General features: G+C 42.4%; 1 protein-coding gene across 7 annotated transcripts in view; it reads left to right on the forward strand.

The window, feature by feature from the left end:
- Window positions 1-18,730, forward strand: part of SEMA3F (semaphorin 3F) — a 122,978-nt gene that overhangs the window by 67,819 nt on the left and 36,429 nt on the right. For all 7 annotated transcript variants that reach the window (XM_028718636.2, XM_028718642.2, XM_028718637.2 and 4 more), the window contains exons 3-4: window positions 14,779-14,939; window positions 16,600-16,662. In XM_028718636.2, coding sequence (XP_028574469.1) covers window positions 14,779-14,939; window positions 16,600-16,662 — 224 coding nt within the window. The remainder of the gene's footprint in view (window positions 1-14,778; window positions 14,940-16,599; window positions 16,663-18,730) is intronic.

Here is an 18,730-nt window from a genome sequence, read left to right on the forward strand (position 1 = left end):
TCGAGAAATTATGCATGTCCAGAAAGTGTGTCACCAACTTGAAAAGTTTGGAAAGCTCTGGTCTTTTCAAATAAATGTTGCGGTTCAGCAACAGTGGTGCCAGTATGTATCATGTGACAAGCAACACATGATAACTCTTGGAGTGCATGCTTATACGTGTATGCCTATCCGCTTGCTTGCTTGCTTGCTTGCTTGCTTGCTTGCTTGCTTAATCAGGATCCTTTCCCAGTGGTGCTTTCTGTGTCACACTGAGAAAGGGCATCTAGGCAAGACAGACAAACAGACCAGCAACAAGCAAACATAATCAGTACGAGCTCATTTGGATGGGAATGGCCAAAGGACTCAGGAGGTTAGCTTGTTGGCAGAGGGGCTGCCTTAATCCCTCCCCAGCATCAACCACCTGTGACAGCCATCTCACTGTTCTGTATGGCAGAGCTGGCCTAAACTGTAGTAGATTCCCTAACTGGAGTGAAAGCTGCATTGTTCCAGAGGCAGTGTTCTGTCATTTGAGTCCCGTAGAAATGAGATATTCCCTGCAATAGAAATGCTACTTCAAGGAAAGATATTTGTATCTCCTGCAACAAATTTAGAATGCCGCATTTATTGTTTTAGAAATGTTTTATTGGAAAAGCCTCTGATCCACAGTCTTGAATTAGAATACACACATGTTGCATGTGCTGCCACTTAGAATACTAGTGATCTCATTTATATATTCTATGCTGATATAGTTCCAACAAAGACCACTGAAATGACATAACTACCAGTCTTCAAAATGCTGTGCCAGTTTCACCCATGTTGAAATAAATAGGGCTTGTATGGATGGAGCAGCCTGAGGATTGATGTTAACACAGTCTTTGATACAGTGAAGTTCACACACTGCCATATAGAGACCCACTCTCCTTGATTGATTGTGTACTGTACACCCATGAAAGGCTCGGAATTCCTTATTCCTCCCCCCATATTTTTAGTCAGTCACATTCTAAGTACTGTACTATAATGAGATAACACTGTATCTTAACACAGGAAGCTGTTTGGATTGGAAAATGTACCTCTGGCAAACATGTTGATTATAAAGGCTGTGGGGCTGCCTACAGGTAGACAGATTTTGACTGAGTGAAGAAGGATGTTGATGGATATTTTTATTCCCGTTAGATCAAAGTACACATGTGTGGTTCCTCTTCACTTGTAGATGTTTCTTTTCTGCAGTCTATAATGGTAGGCTAGTATATTTACCCATGTATGCACACCCACTAACACTTTCCTCTCTGCTAGTTTTCTACCATCGAATTCCTCCCGCCCCTCAGGTTAACACCACAGGATAAAATATATTTAGGAGACACACACACACACACACACAACTGGAGTTTGGAGTAGCAAGCTGCATGTAGTTAATATTGTGTGTAGCTTGAGTGTCTTGGTCTCAGCTGAATCCCATTCTCAAGAAACTTAGTTGCTATTTTGTAGAAGCCTTCATGGACGAAAAGCACATTCTTGTGATAGGTGATGCGGTAGTGATGAATTATTGATCCTTGCACAAGTTCTGTTGACTGAAACCAGGCTGTCCTTTCCTGGGCCACTCCCAAATGTTGGGAAAACTTTTTCTTACTCAGTATGTCTTTTAAATATGTCATTTACATGGTCCTCCTGCAGCACAAATATCCCCTTCTGTGAGAAGGTGGGAAGGGTATTATGAAGAAGTTCCCTAGGAGTTATATAGATCTCCTGCCTGGTTCACTGCAGTCAACAGAAACAGTGATGCAGGAACAGCCAGCTATATTGCTGTCCTGCCTGCCACTCCGTCTATAGTGGTACCTCGGGTTACATACGCTTTGGGTTCCAGACTCTGCTAACCCAGAAATAGTACCTCAGGTTAAGAACTTTACTTCAGGATGAAAACAGAAATCGCGCAGCGGCAGCGGGAGGCCCCATTAGCTAAAGTGGTACCTCAGGTTAAGAATGGTTTCAGGTTAAGAACGGACCTCTGGAACGAATTAAGTTCTTAACCAGAGATACCACTGTAATATCCTCTGTCAGGAAGGTCTGGAACTGGAGATGGAAAGAATTCTGCACAGCAAAAGTCTCTTAGGGCATATTCTGGAGATTCCTCCCCCCCTTCCTTGCTGGAAGCACTTGAATGACCTTGAAAGGCTTATTATTTCAGCAATAACTGGCATAGCTGAGATTACAGCAACTCAGCAGAGAAATCAAAATAGGCACATTCCACTGGGCTCCCCCCCCCCCCCACAAAAAAATGTCTGCAGAGGGGAGTTAGACTTTCAAAGAAGAGAGTGTCTCAACCCAGTCCAGTATTTTGGAGGCAAAGTCTATGTGGCTGGTGATGGTAGGTGGTCAAATCAACCAGTGTATGCCCTCCACCAGATTGAATAAGAATACCATGCCAGCTGTTGAGAGCCCTGTTTTTCTCAGAAGAGAATGATTAGGTAGCTTTGAGTATTGCCGACACATGAAATGTGTGCCAGCTGTTAACCCAATTGTGCACCCTGTATCCCCTCAAGAGGATGTAGCCTGCCTTCATAATATAAAATATTATTGTCATGTTTGTATCTGGTCAGATTTTATTTCTGTATTTATTAAAACATGTATTACTGCTGTTCATCATATTTGGAATGGCGGTTACAAAATAACATTTAAAATCTTTAAAAATAAACTAAGATCTGCACAGATTAAAATGCTTGGATAAACAGAAATGTTTTTTGCTTGGCACTGAAACTGTTGCATAGTTGGTGCCAGGCAAACCTGCCCCCCCAGCACAACCAGGGTGCCATTATTAAGAGAGCCATTTCCTTTGTAGATGAATAATGTACCTCTGAGGGATGGACTACATGAATGATCTTAAAGCCTTACCTTTAAGGAGCTCACAGCAACATATATCTAGGGTTAGACTCTTTTATCATTGAAAGAAGCAGTGATTTGCTCAGGGCCATTTAGTGATCTTCAGTGATATCAGTCCAGGTTGAACAGTCTACCCACTGCCCTACATTAGCTGTCTTAATTCTGATGTCACCCCTAATCATTCAGCAGCCACCCCTAATCCTGTTGAATTTTTGCTTCAGGGGGAAAAAAGGAGGGACCTCAGTGAGCCTGGCAGGTGAAAGAGGGATAAGATAGTGCAGGGTGAGTAAGAACAGGAGTAGATGGAGAGTATAACTAGACAGAGTAAAGCCTGTTATATTTCTGGTGACACTGAGGGTGATAATGAAACCCTGGCTTGCACCCAAGGCATCTGTAGCACTCCTGGCTGCCATCTGTGTGCCTCATTTAGTGACTGAATATTCATGACCCTCATTAAACTCTTTCAAATACTTCCCCAGCAGAGGAGCTAAAAATAACTTGGGGAAGGGGGAGGGTCGCCCCCTTTATATTCTATAAAGCACCCAGAATCTGGTTAAGATAGGAGCCTCTAGTTATCACAAGCAGCCTTTTCTTACTAGCCTTGGCTCCCAAATGAGTCTGCAAAATGAAAAGTATTACCACCACTCCACAATGTCCAAGTGGCAACATGGTCCTTCTCATCCTGGTTCTGTGTGCTTTCACTCCTTTTTCTGCCTCTTCTTCCTTTCCTGACTGAGCTCCCAAGCATTCAGAGAGGCTGTATTGAGGGCACTTGCCTGTCTCTTAAGAGGCTGTGATTAGAGACTGTTATAGCTTGTTACAGATATGAGGGGAACCATGTGGTCTCTAGGAACTTCCTGCAAGTATAGGAAAGATGTTCAGACTTGAAATAAAATTTTGCACAAAGTTTAAATTTGGAAAAACTCCTGAAGTTATATTTTTGTTGTTGAATAACCATAATTATTTAAATTTTCATTCAGAATTTGAATTAGATACTCCCTTTAAAAGAAAACCCTGTTAGTTCTGGTTATTTTTTAGGCAATAGTGTTGCCTAGTAAATTTCTTTTCTACCTTGTTTCCCCCATCAATCCTTTACCTCTAACTGCATCCATAACTATCCATAACTATTACTGATAACGTTGTAGAGGGGCTGAAAGCAATTCCCTCCCTCCCCCAAACCCCTGATTTTCCCCAATAAGATTTGAGATGGGAGAAATGCACGTAACAGAATGGAAGATACATACATGTAAGTTAAGAACTGACAGACGGCAGGAGTGGATTGATAGAGTTGGCTAGCTGCCATCTCAAGCAGTGAAGCAACTAATGTCGCATATCTTATGGGGATTCCTGAGGAATGACATCTGCATTGTTCATTTTTTCAAGAAGACAAATGCAATAGCAGAAGCACTGAGCATGCAGTCTCAGGGCCTCTAAACAAAAAATGTTTCTTTCTGTGATTGCTTCTTCACACGCACTTTTAAACTATTCAGTTGTGCTTTTGCCCAAAACTTTAAAATACTAATTTCAATGCAACTCCGTTCATGTAGACTAATTCGAGGCCACTGAAACTTTATGAGTTGTAGTCCCTTTCCATGATGCAAGATTGGGGCATCTACCTCAGGTGTAGGATGGCCACTTGTGTACAGCACCAGAAAAGGAGACACAGATTTACATAACAATTGCACATGCTGATTCATATGTATTGGTGCAAATCTAGAAATGACCACTCTAATTTAAATAGAAATGCAATGCATCCCATTATAATGAACTGGAGTCCAACAACATCAGGAGGGACACAGGTTCCCCATTCCTGAAATAAATGTATTCTTAAAGAGTATCCTCTGTAAAGTAGGATATATAACTACCCTACTCAAGTAGAAAATTTTGGATGCTGTTACAGGGCAAGAAATTATAAGCTGTAATAACTATAAGTATTGTTATCTTCTTGAAGGTGAAGGAACCACTTAGAATATTATGTTCCAAGCATCAAACTGTATTTAGCTAGACCCAATGAACAAAGATCATGGCCACTGGTCCCATCACCTCCTGGCAAATAGAAGGGGAAGAAATGGAGGCAGTGAGAGATTTTATTTTCTTGGGCTCCATGATCACTGCAGATGGTGACAGCAGTCACGAAATTAAAAGACGCCTGCTCCTTGGGAGAAAGGCGATGGCAAATCTAGACAACATCTTAAAAAGTAGAGACATCACCTTACCAACAAAGGTCCGTATAGTTAAAGCCATGGTTTTCCCAGTAGTGATGTATGGAAGTGAGAGCTGGACCATAAAGAAGGCTGATCGCCGAAGAATTGATGCTTTTGAATTATGGTGCTGGAGGAGACTCTTGAGAGTCCCATGGACTGCAAGAAGATCAAACGCATCCATTCTTAAGGAAATCAGACCTGAGTGCTCACTGGAAGGACAGATCGTGAAGTTGAGGCTCCAATACTTTGGCCACCTCATGAGAAGAGAAGACTCCCTGGAAAAGACCCTGATGTTGGGAAAGATGGAGGGCACAAGGAGAAGGGGACGACAGAGGATGAGATGGATGGATAGTGTTCTCGAAGCTACAAACATGAGCCTGACCAAACTGCGGGAGGCAGTGGAAGACAGGAGTGCCTGGCGTGCTCTGGTCCATGGGGTCACGAAGAGTCGGACACGACTAAACGACTAAACAACAAACAACAATGAGCTGTTTCTTATAATGTAAGAGAAGGGCACTTAACTCTTAGATATCTTAGCTGTTGGATGGGTACATCACTCTTGAAGAGCATCACACTAAAAAATAACACTCTGGTGTGGTTCACTACACCACCTGATTTTTTCTGTTCTTCCATTCGGTCTCAAAACTAGAAGAAAGCAGTAATGTGGTGAAGTTCGTACCCTTTGAGATTGGTGGAGCAGATGTGCTTTTAAGAACTGTGTCTTGTCCCAAAAACTGTTGGTATAATTTATTTGTTTAAATAAGTTATATGCCACCTTTCAATATAAATATCTAACACCAGAAGGTTCAAATTATAGCAGGATGCAACAGCCCTGGGAATTTGTCATCTGTGCACTAGAGGCTCAGAAACAGAGGGATTATATCCCTGTGATGCGCATGTGCACACAAAAACACATACGTGTACCAGCACCACCAACTATGTGTCCATACTTATAAGAGTTCAGATTTGCAGCACTTGTCAGCTATACTGTCAACCTCCTCCTCTAAATTAATAACAGGTTAAACTGTGTGTGGCAATACTCCTTGCAAACTAACTGGATGTGTCATTTTATCATGAATTGTGTCATTCCCCAGCTGCTGTTAGGATCAGGGAGGGTTCCTAGCTTGTTGCCAATGTCATTTGCTGTATCCCCATGTCAAACATGTTGTTAAATTATGTGAGGCACACGCAGCTGGCTCACAGTGCCAGAGAGGCACGAGAGCCTTGCAGGGGTTATGTGTGGAGAGCGTTCTTTTGGATACTTTCCTTCTAAGAGCTCTCAGCAGGAACCTTATACTAGGAGTCTTTATTAAATGGCCTGAAGCCAAGGACAACAGCAGGCAAGGATCCAAGCAGGGGACAGGTAGTAAGGAGGAGAGAGAGGTGTGAGCAGCTTGGGCACATTCCAAGGAGATCACATATTCACCAGCTCCGGAGCCCAGCACTGTTAAAGAGACAGGACAAGTGCACAATTTCCTGCAAAGCTTTGCCAAAAAGGTTATGTCTCTGCCTAGATAATACCATTTGGGAATTTTCATCAGTGCTGTTCTGCAAACAACAAGTCTAAGATACTGGAATACGTTAAAAAAGCTGTTTTGTGCCCAATTGGATACAACAGGTGGTACATGTTATGTGCCCCTGTGGTACACCAGGTCAGCTCTGCTTCCCCCTCACTCCTTTTGGCACAAGTGAGTTTCTGTTTGTACTCTTTCTCATGTTTTCTAATCTTGAGCAGTCTAACCCAACTAACCACTGAGTTGCAAGTAAGTTCCTCCCAGTCTCCTGGCTCCGATTTGTAGATGCAGTACTTGAACTCTCAGCTCAATTATTGTCAAAAGCTTTATTCCAAAGTTCACTACACAGTCTAAACATAGATCAAGTTATAGGTGCACAGGTCTTGAAGATACATAGCTAGGTGCAAGCTGAGATGTTGTCTCAACACTTGACACACTCTTGGCTCTCCTTTTGAAGAGCAGGGTGGGCACAATCATTTGGCTGGGTGGGCAAACAAATGGGCACTACTGCAAGTCAGCTGGGTCTGCTTACAGTGGCCCAGCCGACAGTGAACCCTTAGATGATGTTGTCAGGGTTGGTGCAGCTGGTTCACTGACCAACCTAGCATCAGATGCCTCACCTGGAGCTGGAAGTGTTTCACTAGTCAAAGGTGGGGTGGAGACAAGGTCAGATTGCGACGCTCATCTCACTTTACAGGCCGACATTTGTCCACAGTTTTTCTGGGTCATGTGGCCAGCATGACTAAGCTGCTTCTGGAGCTGCAGAACACGGAAACCAGAGCAGCGCATGGAAACACCGTTTACTTTCCCGCTGGAGCAGTACCTATTTGTCTACTTGCACTTTCTGGTGTGCTTTCGAACTGGTAGGTTGGGAGGAGCTGGGACCGAGCAACGGGAGCTCACCCCGTCGCGGGGTTTCGAACCTGCCGACCTTCTGATCAGCAAGCCAAAGAGGCTCAGTGGTTTAGACCACAGCGCCACCCGTGTCAGATGGCTCTAGGGTCATGCTTTCTCTTGACAAACCACTGAGCTCCTACCAAGCATCCAAGCATTCTCAGCGTCAGGCTCCACGCACTATTCCCAATCCTCCTTCTCCTTGAACCAACCTTGCCAAAAAGTCTCCATGAGGCTCATGATAATCAAGGCTTTTACCAGCCATGTCTCTAGTCCCAGGGAAAACACAGCAATGCCCTGTCATGAACCCAGAGCTCTTCATAGTTTGTTCACTGGGAGACAGACCTCTCCCAGTCCGAATGAACATATCAGTGTCCTATTTCCCTGTTTACAGTATGAAAATCAGGCATCCTTGTAATGCTGCAAAGGTAAATCATGAATCAGGCCACATGAACTTCAGAGAAGGTTCTGGAACATTTGCAAGATACTACTCTGATAATCAAATCTTACCCTTCTGATGTCTTTGGGGATTTGAAAACACAAATATGGACGTAACATTGGGAGAGTCTCAGGTGCAGGGAGAGTAAGAGCATTCCTTAGATACACCTGAAAACCTGAGCTTGTTTACACTAGTCTAAGTTTCCAGCAACCTCCAGCTATGGTGGATAGATGCAAGGGAAAGAGAAATTATAAATAGCTTAGCATGGAATTGTGTCTCCAGCTAGTGGCTGGTTGCAGTGAAGGTATGAAATTCTGTCCTGTGAACATGGTTTCCCTCTTTTGGCGATTTTGTTGGTCAATGTGCAACAAAGAAGAGGTGGCATTGATACAATAATGGTTAGAACTGATGGGATAATTGGTACTCTTTGCAGTGTATATCTCATGCCTTTAAAAAGTTTGCAGTTCAGTCAAGCAGCAAAAACGATATCATACAGCTCCAGAGGTGATGGTGACACCAGGAAGAAGCAAACTAGTTAAGCCAACAAATGCTGAAGTTTATCTGGTGAATGAACCTGTTCACAGAATTCAAGGCCATTTTGGAAACAATGCATTGCTGAAAGCCACAGGGCTAATCCGGCTTTTTGTTCCCCCTTCCATAGCCAACCTCTGGTCCATGACCAAATCTTAGTTCCCTCTCATGGCAACTAAGCTTCTTTTCACAGCCTCTTATGAGGGATTCTGTCAAAGGCTTTTTGAAAGTGCAAATAAAATGGTGCCCCATAATTCCCCTTTAGCCGCTGCTGCTTTGTGGACTCATTAATAATGTATGAGGCCAACTTCATCTCCGTGTTTCCAAACACAAGCATCCTGCCCCGATTCACCTCCCCATCCCCCCAAAGCTAAGTGAATTGTTTTCTTCAGCAGATGAGACTTTATGAATTGTTTGGCCTTATGCATGCATGAGGTAGCAATGAAGGGGACTTCAGCCAATACGTGCCATAATCTTGTCTGTAGATTTGTTAAATATTTATTTTATTTAGTTCATTTGAATTTAGTTCAGCTATGTACCTGCAGCATGTGTTGCTGATAGAGACACATTCCAGAATTTCTACAAAGACAGCCAAGCACATCCTTAGATACACAATGAGTTAATCTGCCGTTGCTTATGAAGAATTAACCTTCTTTGTCACTTAGCCGTTTTAACAAATTAAAATATTACTGTGGGTAGTAGCCAATGAGAGTCCTACTCAGAGTAGAACCTTTGAAATTAATGGAAATGACTAATTTTAAACTATTGATTTCAGTGGGTCTTCTCTGAGTATACTGTACCTCGGGTTAAGAACTTAATTCGTTCCGGAGGTCCGTTCTTAACCTGAAACTGTTCTTAACCCGAGACACCACTTCAGCTAATGGGGCCTCCTGCTGCCACCGTGCCGCCAGAGCACGATTTCTGTTCTCATCCTGAAGCAAAGTTCTTAACCCGAGGTACTATTTCTGGGTTAGCGGAGTCTGTAACCTGAAGCGTATGTAACCCAAGGTACCACTGTAGTTGGATACAACCCTGTGATTCTGCAGGGCAGATTCTGGAACATACACATTTTTAGGGACATGCACCAAACAGTTGCAGCCAGTTTTGAATACCTGCCTTGTATTAAATAGACACAATACAGTAATTTAAATTGTGATGGTTAATTGTTAGTATATTCTTCTCCCTGCACAGAGCAGCTGCATAACTATTCCCTTAGTAGCTGCCTAACTTCCTCACAAAGTCCTTTTTTGTTACAACTGGAGCCAGACCTCTTCTTAAGCAGCTTTGCCAGCTTCTCTGGAATCACCCAGCACAGAAGGTATCACTTTTGATTAGTTCTACAGATTGGCTAAGAGCCACACACCTCTGCTTTTCTTTTGAGGCCAGAGGCAGGAAGAATGTGAGTTCCTTCTGTCAGGACACTTGAGAATGGAGCTAAACACACACACATGTATGTTTATGTTCACAAAGACCCATTTGGAGGGGTGAACTATTTGGAGTGAAGAAGCAACAGGTGGGAAAAAGTTAAACATCTCCTCAAAAATCACCTTAGAAACAACAGCTGTCGGGCACTTATTATACGCATATAAGTGTAATATGTAGTTCTGTCCTCAGTCACACTCTTTGGCGATCCAAAGCAGACTCCCTTACCAGGGCCAGCCTGCATATCTGGAGGTTTGTGTCAAGTCTGCTGTCAGTTTTCGCCTCTTGGTTTTTTATATACTTTGTACCATATTTCCCCTGTCATTTGTAATGGGGTTCTTCTGGTCTGTCTTCTAAGCCCAGATAGTCTTCAACTTTTAAAATGAAATTTTCTGGTGCATTGACAGGACATAGGAGTAGAGCTCCTGGCCTGGGGTAGAGATGAGTAGTTTTGGGGAGGTTTGGGTTGAAGGCCAGTAATGTCTGGTGGGACCCTGCAGGTTTTCAATGCATCCAGGGCATGGCTTAAAAAGGTGCTGTTTACTTAGATGAGGTAATAACTTAGATGTTAGGTAATAACAATAATAGTTATATCTGCCCCCCACAACTTTTCTGGCTTTTCTCCTGCCACCTGAAGATACTTTATAGAGCAATTTCCAGAGAAATAGCTATGTTAGTCTATTATAGAAGAAAGAACAGAAACTCTTGTACCACCCACATTAAAGTCCAACAAATTTATAATGACAAAAGTTTGCATGGACTCAAGATGCCTCTCCCAAAGGAGCCAGTCAACTTGGCATCCCTGCTCTCTTTCCTCTCATTATGGGAAGTATTTGCATGAATCCAGAGCAAGGAATTTTAAGTAGTGGCATCAGATTTTGGAACTTCTGACCAAAGGACATATTTGTAAGCACAAATTTTGAATCTTTCTGCAGATTGGTGGAAAATATACTCTCTGGGAAGGATTTTTTATCTCCTGTCTACTTTAGTGATACGTTACTTAAATAATGACAACTTTTCTGATTGGTTTATTACAGCTGTTTTTTGTTGTCTGTTAGCCATCCTCCCTGTTTATCCCATTGTGGTTTATTTCACTATATATAAGTGTCTCTCTCCAGGCCTCTTTATCTGCCCTTCATGACTCACTCTGGCCCAGGCCCCTCTCTCCACACTCTTCCTTGGGTGCTTTTGCCTGGTCGACCTGCATTTGTGAACTGTGACAATGCCTCTTCCTTGCTTGGATGGAGGATGGAGGGTTTCTTTTGGTAGTGGCTGAATTTTACTGTAGAAACCTAGATCCTCAATATATCCCAAAATAAATCTTATTGGAGATACTGGTAATATACACGAATAAATCCTTCCAATAAACAGATTGTTTTTGTTGTCCAAATCTGTTTTGTACAGAACAGGTCATAGTAACCATGTGCATAAAATCTCATAGTGATGAAACATACAAAGTGCACCTTTGAGACTCTGGAATTTTCCAGTGTGGAAAACCAGTGTAGTGGTTAAGAGCGGTAGTCTCGTAATCTGGGGAAGCGGGTTCGCGTCTCTGCTCCTCCACATGCAGCTGCTGGGTGACCCTGGGCTAGTCACACTTCTTTGAAGTCTCTCAGCCCCACTCACCTCACAGAGTGTTTGTTGTGGGAGAGGAAGGGAAAGGAGAATGTTAGCCGCTTTGAGACTCCTTAAAGGGAGTGAAAGGCGGGATATCAAATCCAAACTACTACTACTACTACTACTACTACTACTACTACTACTACTACTCCTACTCTTCTTCTTCTTCTTCTTCTTCTTCTTCTTCTTCTTCTTCTTCTTCCCCTGCAGTCCTACACTTCCTTCTTTGTCCTCTGATCTTTTTACTCTTATAGTGTCTTTTCAGCTCCTTCTCTTTATGTCACTGGCTGATCTGTTCGGATGCTACAGGATAGCTTTGTAGGCTAAAGAGTCATGGCCTGTTGGCAGCCAGTGCTTAGCTGCTCTGATGTCAGAGAGGGGCCTGGCATCTGCAGCCTAAGCAGCAGAGCTGTTTTGGGGATTAACAGGATTAGGGAATTTCCCTAATAAACTATTGTTAAATTAAATCACGTAATGATTGCCAGGAAACACTGTGGGTTTCAAAGTAATCCTTGTTGCTGTAGATGAGTAAGCAATTTCAAAAACCAAGCAGAAGACTCTTTCTGCTGATGTACATGATGATGATAATACTAATAGCTGGTCTAGAATTTGTTTTAAAATCCTTTTATCCTTTGAGTTCCAACTTTCTGTAGTGGTGAGCAAGGAAGGCAACAACTTGAAGATGATGATAATGATAATGTATTCCCTTATCCTCAAAGAGGAAGGGGAAACAGAGGTCTGAGTAAGCAACAGTTCAAGCCCTTGTTATATTTAATATGAAAAGATCCCCTACAAGTATATATTCCCTGCCTGTGAAGTTCACAGTGGCAAGAAATGACTCCAGCCCTACTGCATGCCCTCCTCCCAGTGAAAATGCTAGGATGGTGGACATGTGTTCTATATTAGAGCCTGTTGTGGTCTAAGTCCAGTTTTAAGGTAAAAAATAAATTAGTAACCTTGAAGTTCTCCAGCCACATTTATGTCTCTGCATAGCCTACTGAGCAAACACAAAGATCACATGGTCACGGTCTGTTTAAATTAGAGTGGTTGTTTGTAAAATTGGATAGATAAATTAGCATACACATTTTCCCCTGCAAATCTGTGTCCTTTCTGCCCTCTTTTTAGATAAAGCATGTCCTCTTTTTTGGCAACATGCAAATGGCCACTCTAGTGGCATCACTCCTGCACAAGCAAAAGGGCATGTGGTCTAGTGTGTAATGTGTTGGACCTGGGTCTAAGGATTTGGTGGAACCTAGGCCTTGCAATGTCATTGACGCATCAGTGGCTTAGAAAAATTGTTACCATGAATAATGTATTTAATTATTTATTATTATTAGTAGTAGTAGTAGTAGTAGTAGTAAATTTATGCAATATCAAAGAAAACAGGAAAATTATAATGACCCGTTGTACAGGGTGAGTCCTTTAAAAGAGGCCCCGTGGATACAGAATACACATGTTCCACGGGGCCTCTTTTAAAAGACTCGCCCTGTATGCATATGCTAGATAAAAAATTCAAGTCACTTTGCATGTGAAGCTGCTCCCACTTCTCTTCTTTGCTGGGAGGGAGGCCAACTTTCTGGATTATTTATTTCAGGAAAGGGCCTTTTCAGATGGAATTAATTTGTTTATCCCCATACTGTGTTGATCAGTCTGCCCTTACACCCATCAGTTGGAACTCAGTGCAGTTATACTGTAACAATTGTTGTTAATGATCAATCTGCTGAACTTTGGCTTTGGTTGAAAGAGAGCCTCCCCCCCCAAAGGCATGGTGGAATGTCAGCTGAAAGTGAAGGTGTGAGATCAGTGCCATATGCAGGTCAGGTGCCGCCTGGCTAATTCTTGGACACTGCAGATTTAAGATATAGGTGCAGTATTACTCAAGAGTGCTTATTTGTGGATATCTTGTGGGTTCTGTGCATGGACAGAGATACTACTTTCTTTTTTAATTTAAAAAACCTATTAGTTTCAAAACAAATTTTTTGTAAATACATTAACAGAAAAACAAACATGGGTTTGTGGATCAGGACTAGCCCTTGGGACCAGTTGACAATGCTTAGACAGACTAGTACTGGAGCCTGGATGGCACCCTTGAATGCAGAACAAAAGAGTGAGAAGAGCACTAGAGCACAAATAATGGAAACCCCATCCTGCCTTCTTACCTGTAAACTCACTTGCTATGAAACGGAATTCCCCTTTCACAGTTTATGAGCAAAATTGGCCAAGGGTGGCCTGTATTGGCTGGAACAAAACGTCTAATACATTGCCTAAGATTGGGCAAAAACTTGTGCACTGTGTGACTCAAATTGATAAATTCAGACTAGGCCTTTTCCTAAACCCTTCTACTTTTCAATCTAGTCATCAGGTGAGAAACATTCAGTGAGCAAAACCGTGGGGAAAGTGGACTCAAGATTGAAGTCTTGTATGTTAGTCATTGCCATTTGTTAACCTGTCCAGGGGGGTGGGAGGGGGGGGATATCACACAGTTTCCTTTCTACCTGCCAGGGATCTTTTTCAGTTCTTTTGGCACCTGAAATCAGTGCTTTTTTCTGGGGAGTACGCAGGGGTACGCATACCCCTAAACATTTTGTGAATCTAAGTTTGGCCTCATTGAGGATCAGTATTTCAATATGAGTAGGGAAATGAGAGTACCCCTAAACATTTTTTTTAAGAAAAAAGCACTGCCTGAAATAATTAGTGCCCCATGACAGAGTGATGTGTACACAACAGTTCACACATGAGAATGTCAGACTCTGAGAGTACAAATGGCTAACATTGAAGAGCTGGGCTCCTGGAGTTGCAATTCCCAGCTTTGTAGAATCTTACTTTGGTCCAGAGCTTCTGTAATTAAGTACATACATATTTCCTGCTTGATGGGTTCTTGTTATGCGTTGTGGTTGCAGCTTCCAGATTACATTCAAACCTTTGCTAATTCTTTGGCACAATCAGTGTTAGGCTGATGTACTACAGGCCTCAGAAATGGATCCTATATTCCAATATGAGTGCACCTAAACTCATTGGTTTTCAATGGGTTCAGCCACATCTAAATGCATAGGATTAAGCTAATGTAGTCTGATGAACCAAACTGTATTAAGAAATAGGATAGTTGCCAGGTGTGTAATTTATTGACATGGATTGCATGCAAGTATTTAATTGCATCTAAGAGATAAATGTGCTCCAGTGTTTGGGGAACCTGATGGTTAGTTCCAAATCATGCTTGTTACTTATAGAGATGTATATGTTGCACCAGGAAACACAGGATGAGCCATCTAATATAACTCTTGCCTGGTGTTTTTCCTCCCACCAGAGCTCAAAGCCACCAGCACTGCCCATTTCTTCAATTTCCTGCTCAACTCAACCGATTATCGTATTCTACTGAAAGATGAAGATCACGACCGCATGTATGTGGGGAGCAAAGACTACATCCTATCCCTGGATCTTCATGATATCAACCGGGAGCCCCTGATTGTAAGGGTATTTCTCATTTTGTACCAGGAGCAGACAAGGAACATCTGGAAGGCTTTGTGGGGTGGAGGGCTGCAAAATGACCAACTATTTCCATGTGATGAGTATGGATTAGTAGAGTGGGTTCAGGGGCACATTTCTAGTTTTGAGAGAATGCTATGGATACCAGTCATAAAATGGCTGCTGCCAGGGGGAGTGGCTTGACACAACATTGGGAATACTGGGAATATTCCTATATATCAAAACATCAACTGATTGGTTGACCTGGGAGACCAGGGTTCAAATCACCACTTAGTTATGAAGTCCACTGGGCGATTTTGGGCCAGTCACTCAGACTAACCCTGCCTCACAGGATTTCTGTGAGGATATAACGATGAAGGGTAGAACTATGTATGCCACCTTGAGCTGCCTAGGGAATATTATTGTGAAAATGAAAATAAATACACCCTTCAGAGCAAGAAAAACAAGAAGACAAGTCTCAAGGTAAGTGGGGAAAGTATCTCCTTTGCCACCGCCTCCCCCACTCTAAATCAAATTCAAGGAACAGCAGGAAGGCAGTCAATGGAGCAAGTGGGGATGGCATCCCAGTTGTCTCTTCTCTGCCTACCCCCCACAATGCCCTCCAGAGCTAGAAACAGGGAAAACAGACCCATCACTGATTCTCATGGAAGACGTTAAATGCTCTTGCTATTTCTTTTTAGGGCTGATCCAGGTGATTAGTCAATGTGTACCCTGACTATATTTTGGTCTCACAAAATATATAAAAGTTCTTACAGAACTGTTAGTTTTACAGAATAAATATTCTTCATTAGACATTTTAGTTGCTTGCTACCCAAAGGCCTCCAAGCAACATATAACACCATGCTATGCAACACTATTTATGCAAGGCACAGCGGAAAGGCAAAAGTGTGATATACAGAGTCCACATGTAATTGTTGGGTGGAAGTAGCCATGCTGCGGTGGGATAGCCTTGCTGAGGAGAATCATGGCCACTTCTGTTTTCATCTGATGGGAGAAATACAGTTCAGTCCTGGAGAGGGGAAAGCACACAACACTCTTCAAATAACTTCTCTTATCAACAAATTAATAAAATGCAGAGACATCGTCAGCATGAGCAGTGGCTTGCAGGGCTACATGAACATACCTGAGAGTGAGTGCTTAATTTCTAAAGAGCATTTTTTAATAAAGTTTTATTTAGAAAAAGATTAAAATTAATCTTCTTAAAAGTAACAAGATGATGAAGGTGCAAAAGGAGTCACTATCACTGCTGTTGCTACAAAGCAACAATCCACTAGGTGTCTGTGACACTTCCATGCAGCATCTTGTAACAAAATTGATGCATTTTTGTCACATCAAAGGGTGGGTGAATTAGTTTCTCACAAATATTGTGGGAAATGTGATACTCCCTTCACCCAAAGTGTTACCTTTAGAAAACACAAATGAACCTGACAAGTGAACGCTTGATGCCATACAAATTGATAATTTTGAAAGGTCCTTAGTGACCAGTGCTTTAAATTAAAATCCACCTTCCCAGAAAACTTGATGGTTTGGGATTAGATTTAGAAGTGGGATAGATACATCCACCCCTTTTTAATATTTCTCTTAGCATGATTCTGCGGAGAATTATAATTAAAAGGCTGAAGGTTTTGTATTGTTTTGGCAGATCCACTGGCCTGCGTCTCAACAAAGGATAGAAGAGTGCGTTCTTTCAGGGAAGAACAGTAATGTAAGTACTTCTTGTATGGTCTTCAGTTTTTTAGAGGATGTGGGAAAAGAGTGGAGGCGAAGGAATGCTAGTAACGTGGTAGGATGATGAAAGCTGTCCTTCTGAAGCTTCCTTCCTCCCAAGATCTTTAAGACTGAAAGCCACCAAGCAGTGGCAATTTGTATTGCTCACACCACCTCAGGGATATGCAATATGAGCAAATGATGATGCCCTATTGCCTATGACTGCCCTCCTCACTTCCTGTTTACTCCTGAGTCACAAAAACCCTGGTTCCTTGTGCTGCACATTCATGTACACAAGCTAAATCCATGGTCATAATTCCTTGAGTACCTGTACAAAGGTTTCCAGCATTTGAGCAGAAACATTTACGTCTGTGTGGGTGTTTCAGAAACCCTAAAATACAACACAAATTTTAGTATGTGATGAAGTGACAGTGCTCTGTTTGTAGTTGGAAAAGCTAAAATAGCAAAGACGGAATTAAATAGAAAGATTTTGAAGAAAATGACATCACCATTGTAAAACTTTGCTAGTTTCTGGAAGCTAAAGTGCAGTGCAGTTGGTGATGAAGTCATCTTTTGGTCACAGGGTTCTGCTTAGCACTGGAATTGAGTGCAGCTGTAAACTTGCACTTCCCAACCTCTGTTACAAGAGGATATAATCATGGCCAAGTTAGCCAAACTCTTGTGTCTTGTGCAATCTTTCTAAAGGCAAGGGCTGCTAAACACTTCTAGGGGGTTATGGAATGTTGATGTGTATGGCACATGAAAGTGAAGATGCCTCGTCAGCAGTACTTTAAAGGAACTGGGGGTTTTGCCCAACCCCAGTTAAGTCTATCAGCAGTAACGTGTACTAAATTTCAGTAGGAGGAAGCAAGAGGTCAAAGGGTTACCAAGCTGTTTCCTACAAGGCACAGTCAGCCTTTGGCCAGCTGACCTTGAACTCTGTCCTCTTGGGATTTCTCTGCTGCTACTGTTTGGGGCTCAGTCTTAGAGCAGCTAAGCTGGCTTAGTAAAGGAAACTGTTTGCTTGCATTTTCCCCATCCTACTGAACTCTGTTATCATGGCCCCAGCCCAGTACTGTTTTGATTTGCCTAACTGGAGGTTTGAGGCAAAGAGGAAACATGAGATGTGAGAAGTAAACTGGACTCTACAGTCAGACACACTGCATGGAGCTCCATGCCTAGTCTAGAATCCAGTCAGTAAATGAACTCAGGCCTTGACAACACAGGCCTGCATACATTCTGGGAATTGCTCTTCTTGCCCTCTGGGCCTCACTGCTATCGTTTACCTATTAGTTTTCAGTCCACCCTTCTGTAGCCAATCAGTTCTTACTACCTCTTAATGAGTGGGAATCTAAAGGCTGACCTTAATATATTTTCTTTCCTGGCATAGATAAGTCCAGAGATTCCCCTTCTGCTTAGTTGGTTATGCTTTGGTTATTCAGGGCACTATTTTCTGGCTTTTGAAAACAAGCAGGAATGGGCTGGGAGTCCAGGATTTACCACCCTGACACCAAGATATATTATTGCAATCTTACAGTTATTCTTTTCTCAGTTTTCAGAAAAATTGGCTGTGAGTTGGGAGTTCTGAGCGGCACCGTTAACATCAGCTACAGATGTTGCAGTGTAAGATGTGAGCAAGGAATGTTTGCTCCGGAAGGGGGTTTAGTTCAAAACTCTTCCAACAGGAACATGACTTAAAAGGAGTGCAGGAAAATTGTCTCTGAAGTGCATCCAAAACTCATTGCTGGAAAAGGTGTTGGAGGGGTAGATCCAAAAGGTTTATTTGTGGATTTTCAAAGTGCGCCAGACCTAGCTTGCCTCAATTTTAACTGGAAGCAAATGTTGTTGAAGAGGACCATTTGATACACAGACCATTCCATGTGGTCTGATTTTGTGACTTACTGGGTGTTCAGGGAGCTTTCATTTAATGCTGAAGCAATTACCTGATTGCTTCAAAATATGTGTAAATCACTGCTTAGGCCATGCTGAACAGAGGATAGAATTGCTCCATTTACCATAGGCTGACTAATCTCCTTAAAGTAGATACAATTTCATAGGAGGCTGGG

This window comes from Podarcis muralis, chromosome 2 (assembly GCF_964188315.1).
Source record: "Podarcis muralis chromosome 2, rPodMur119.hap1.1, whole genome shotgun sequence".
Classification (NCBI taxonomy): Eukaryota; Metazoa; Chordata; class Lepidosauria; order Squamata; family Lacertidae; genus Podarcis; species Podarcis muralis.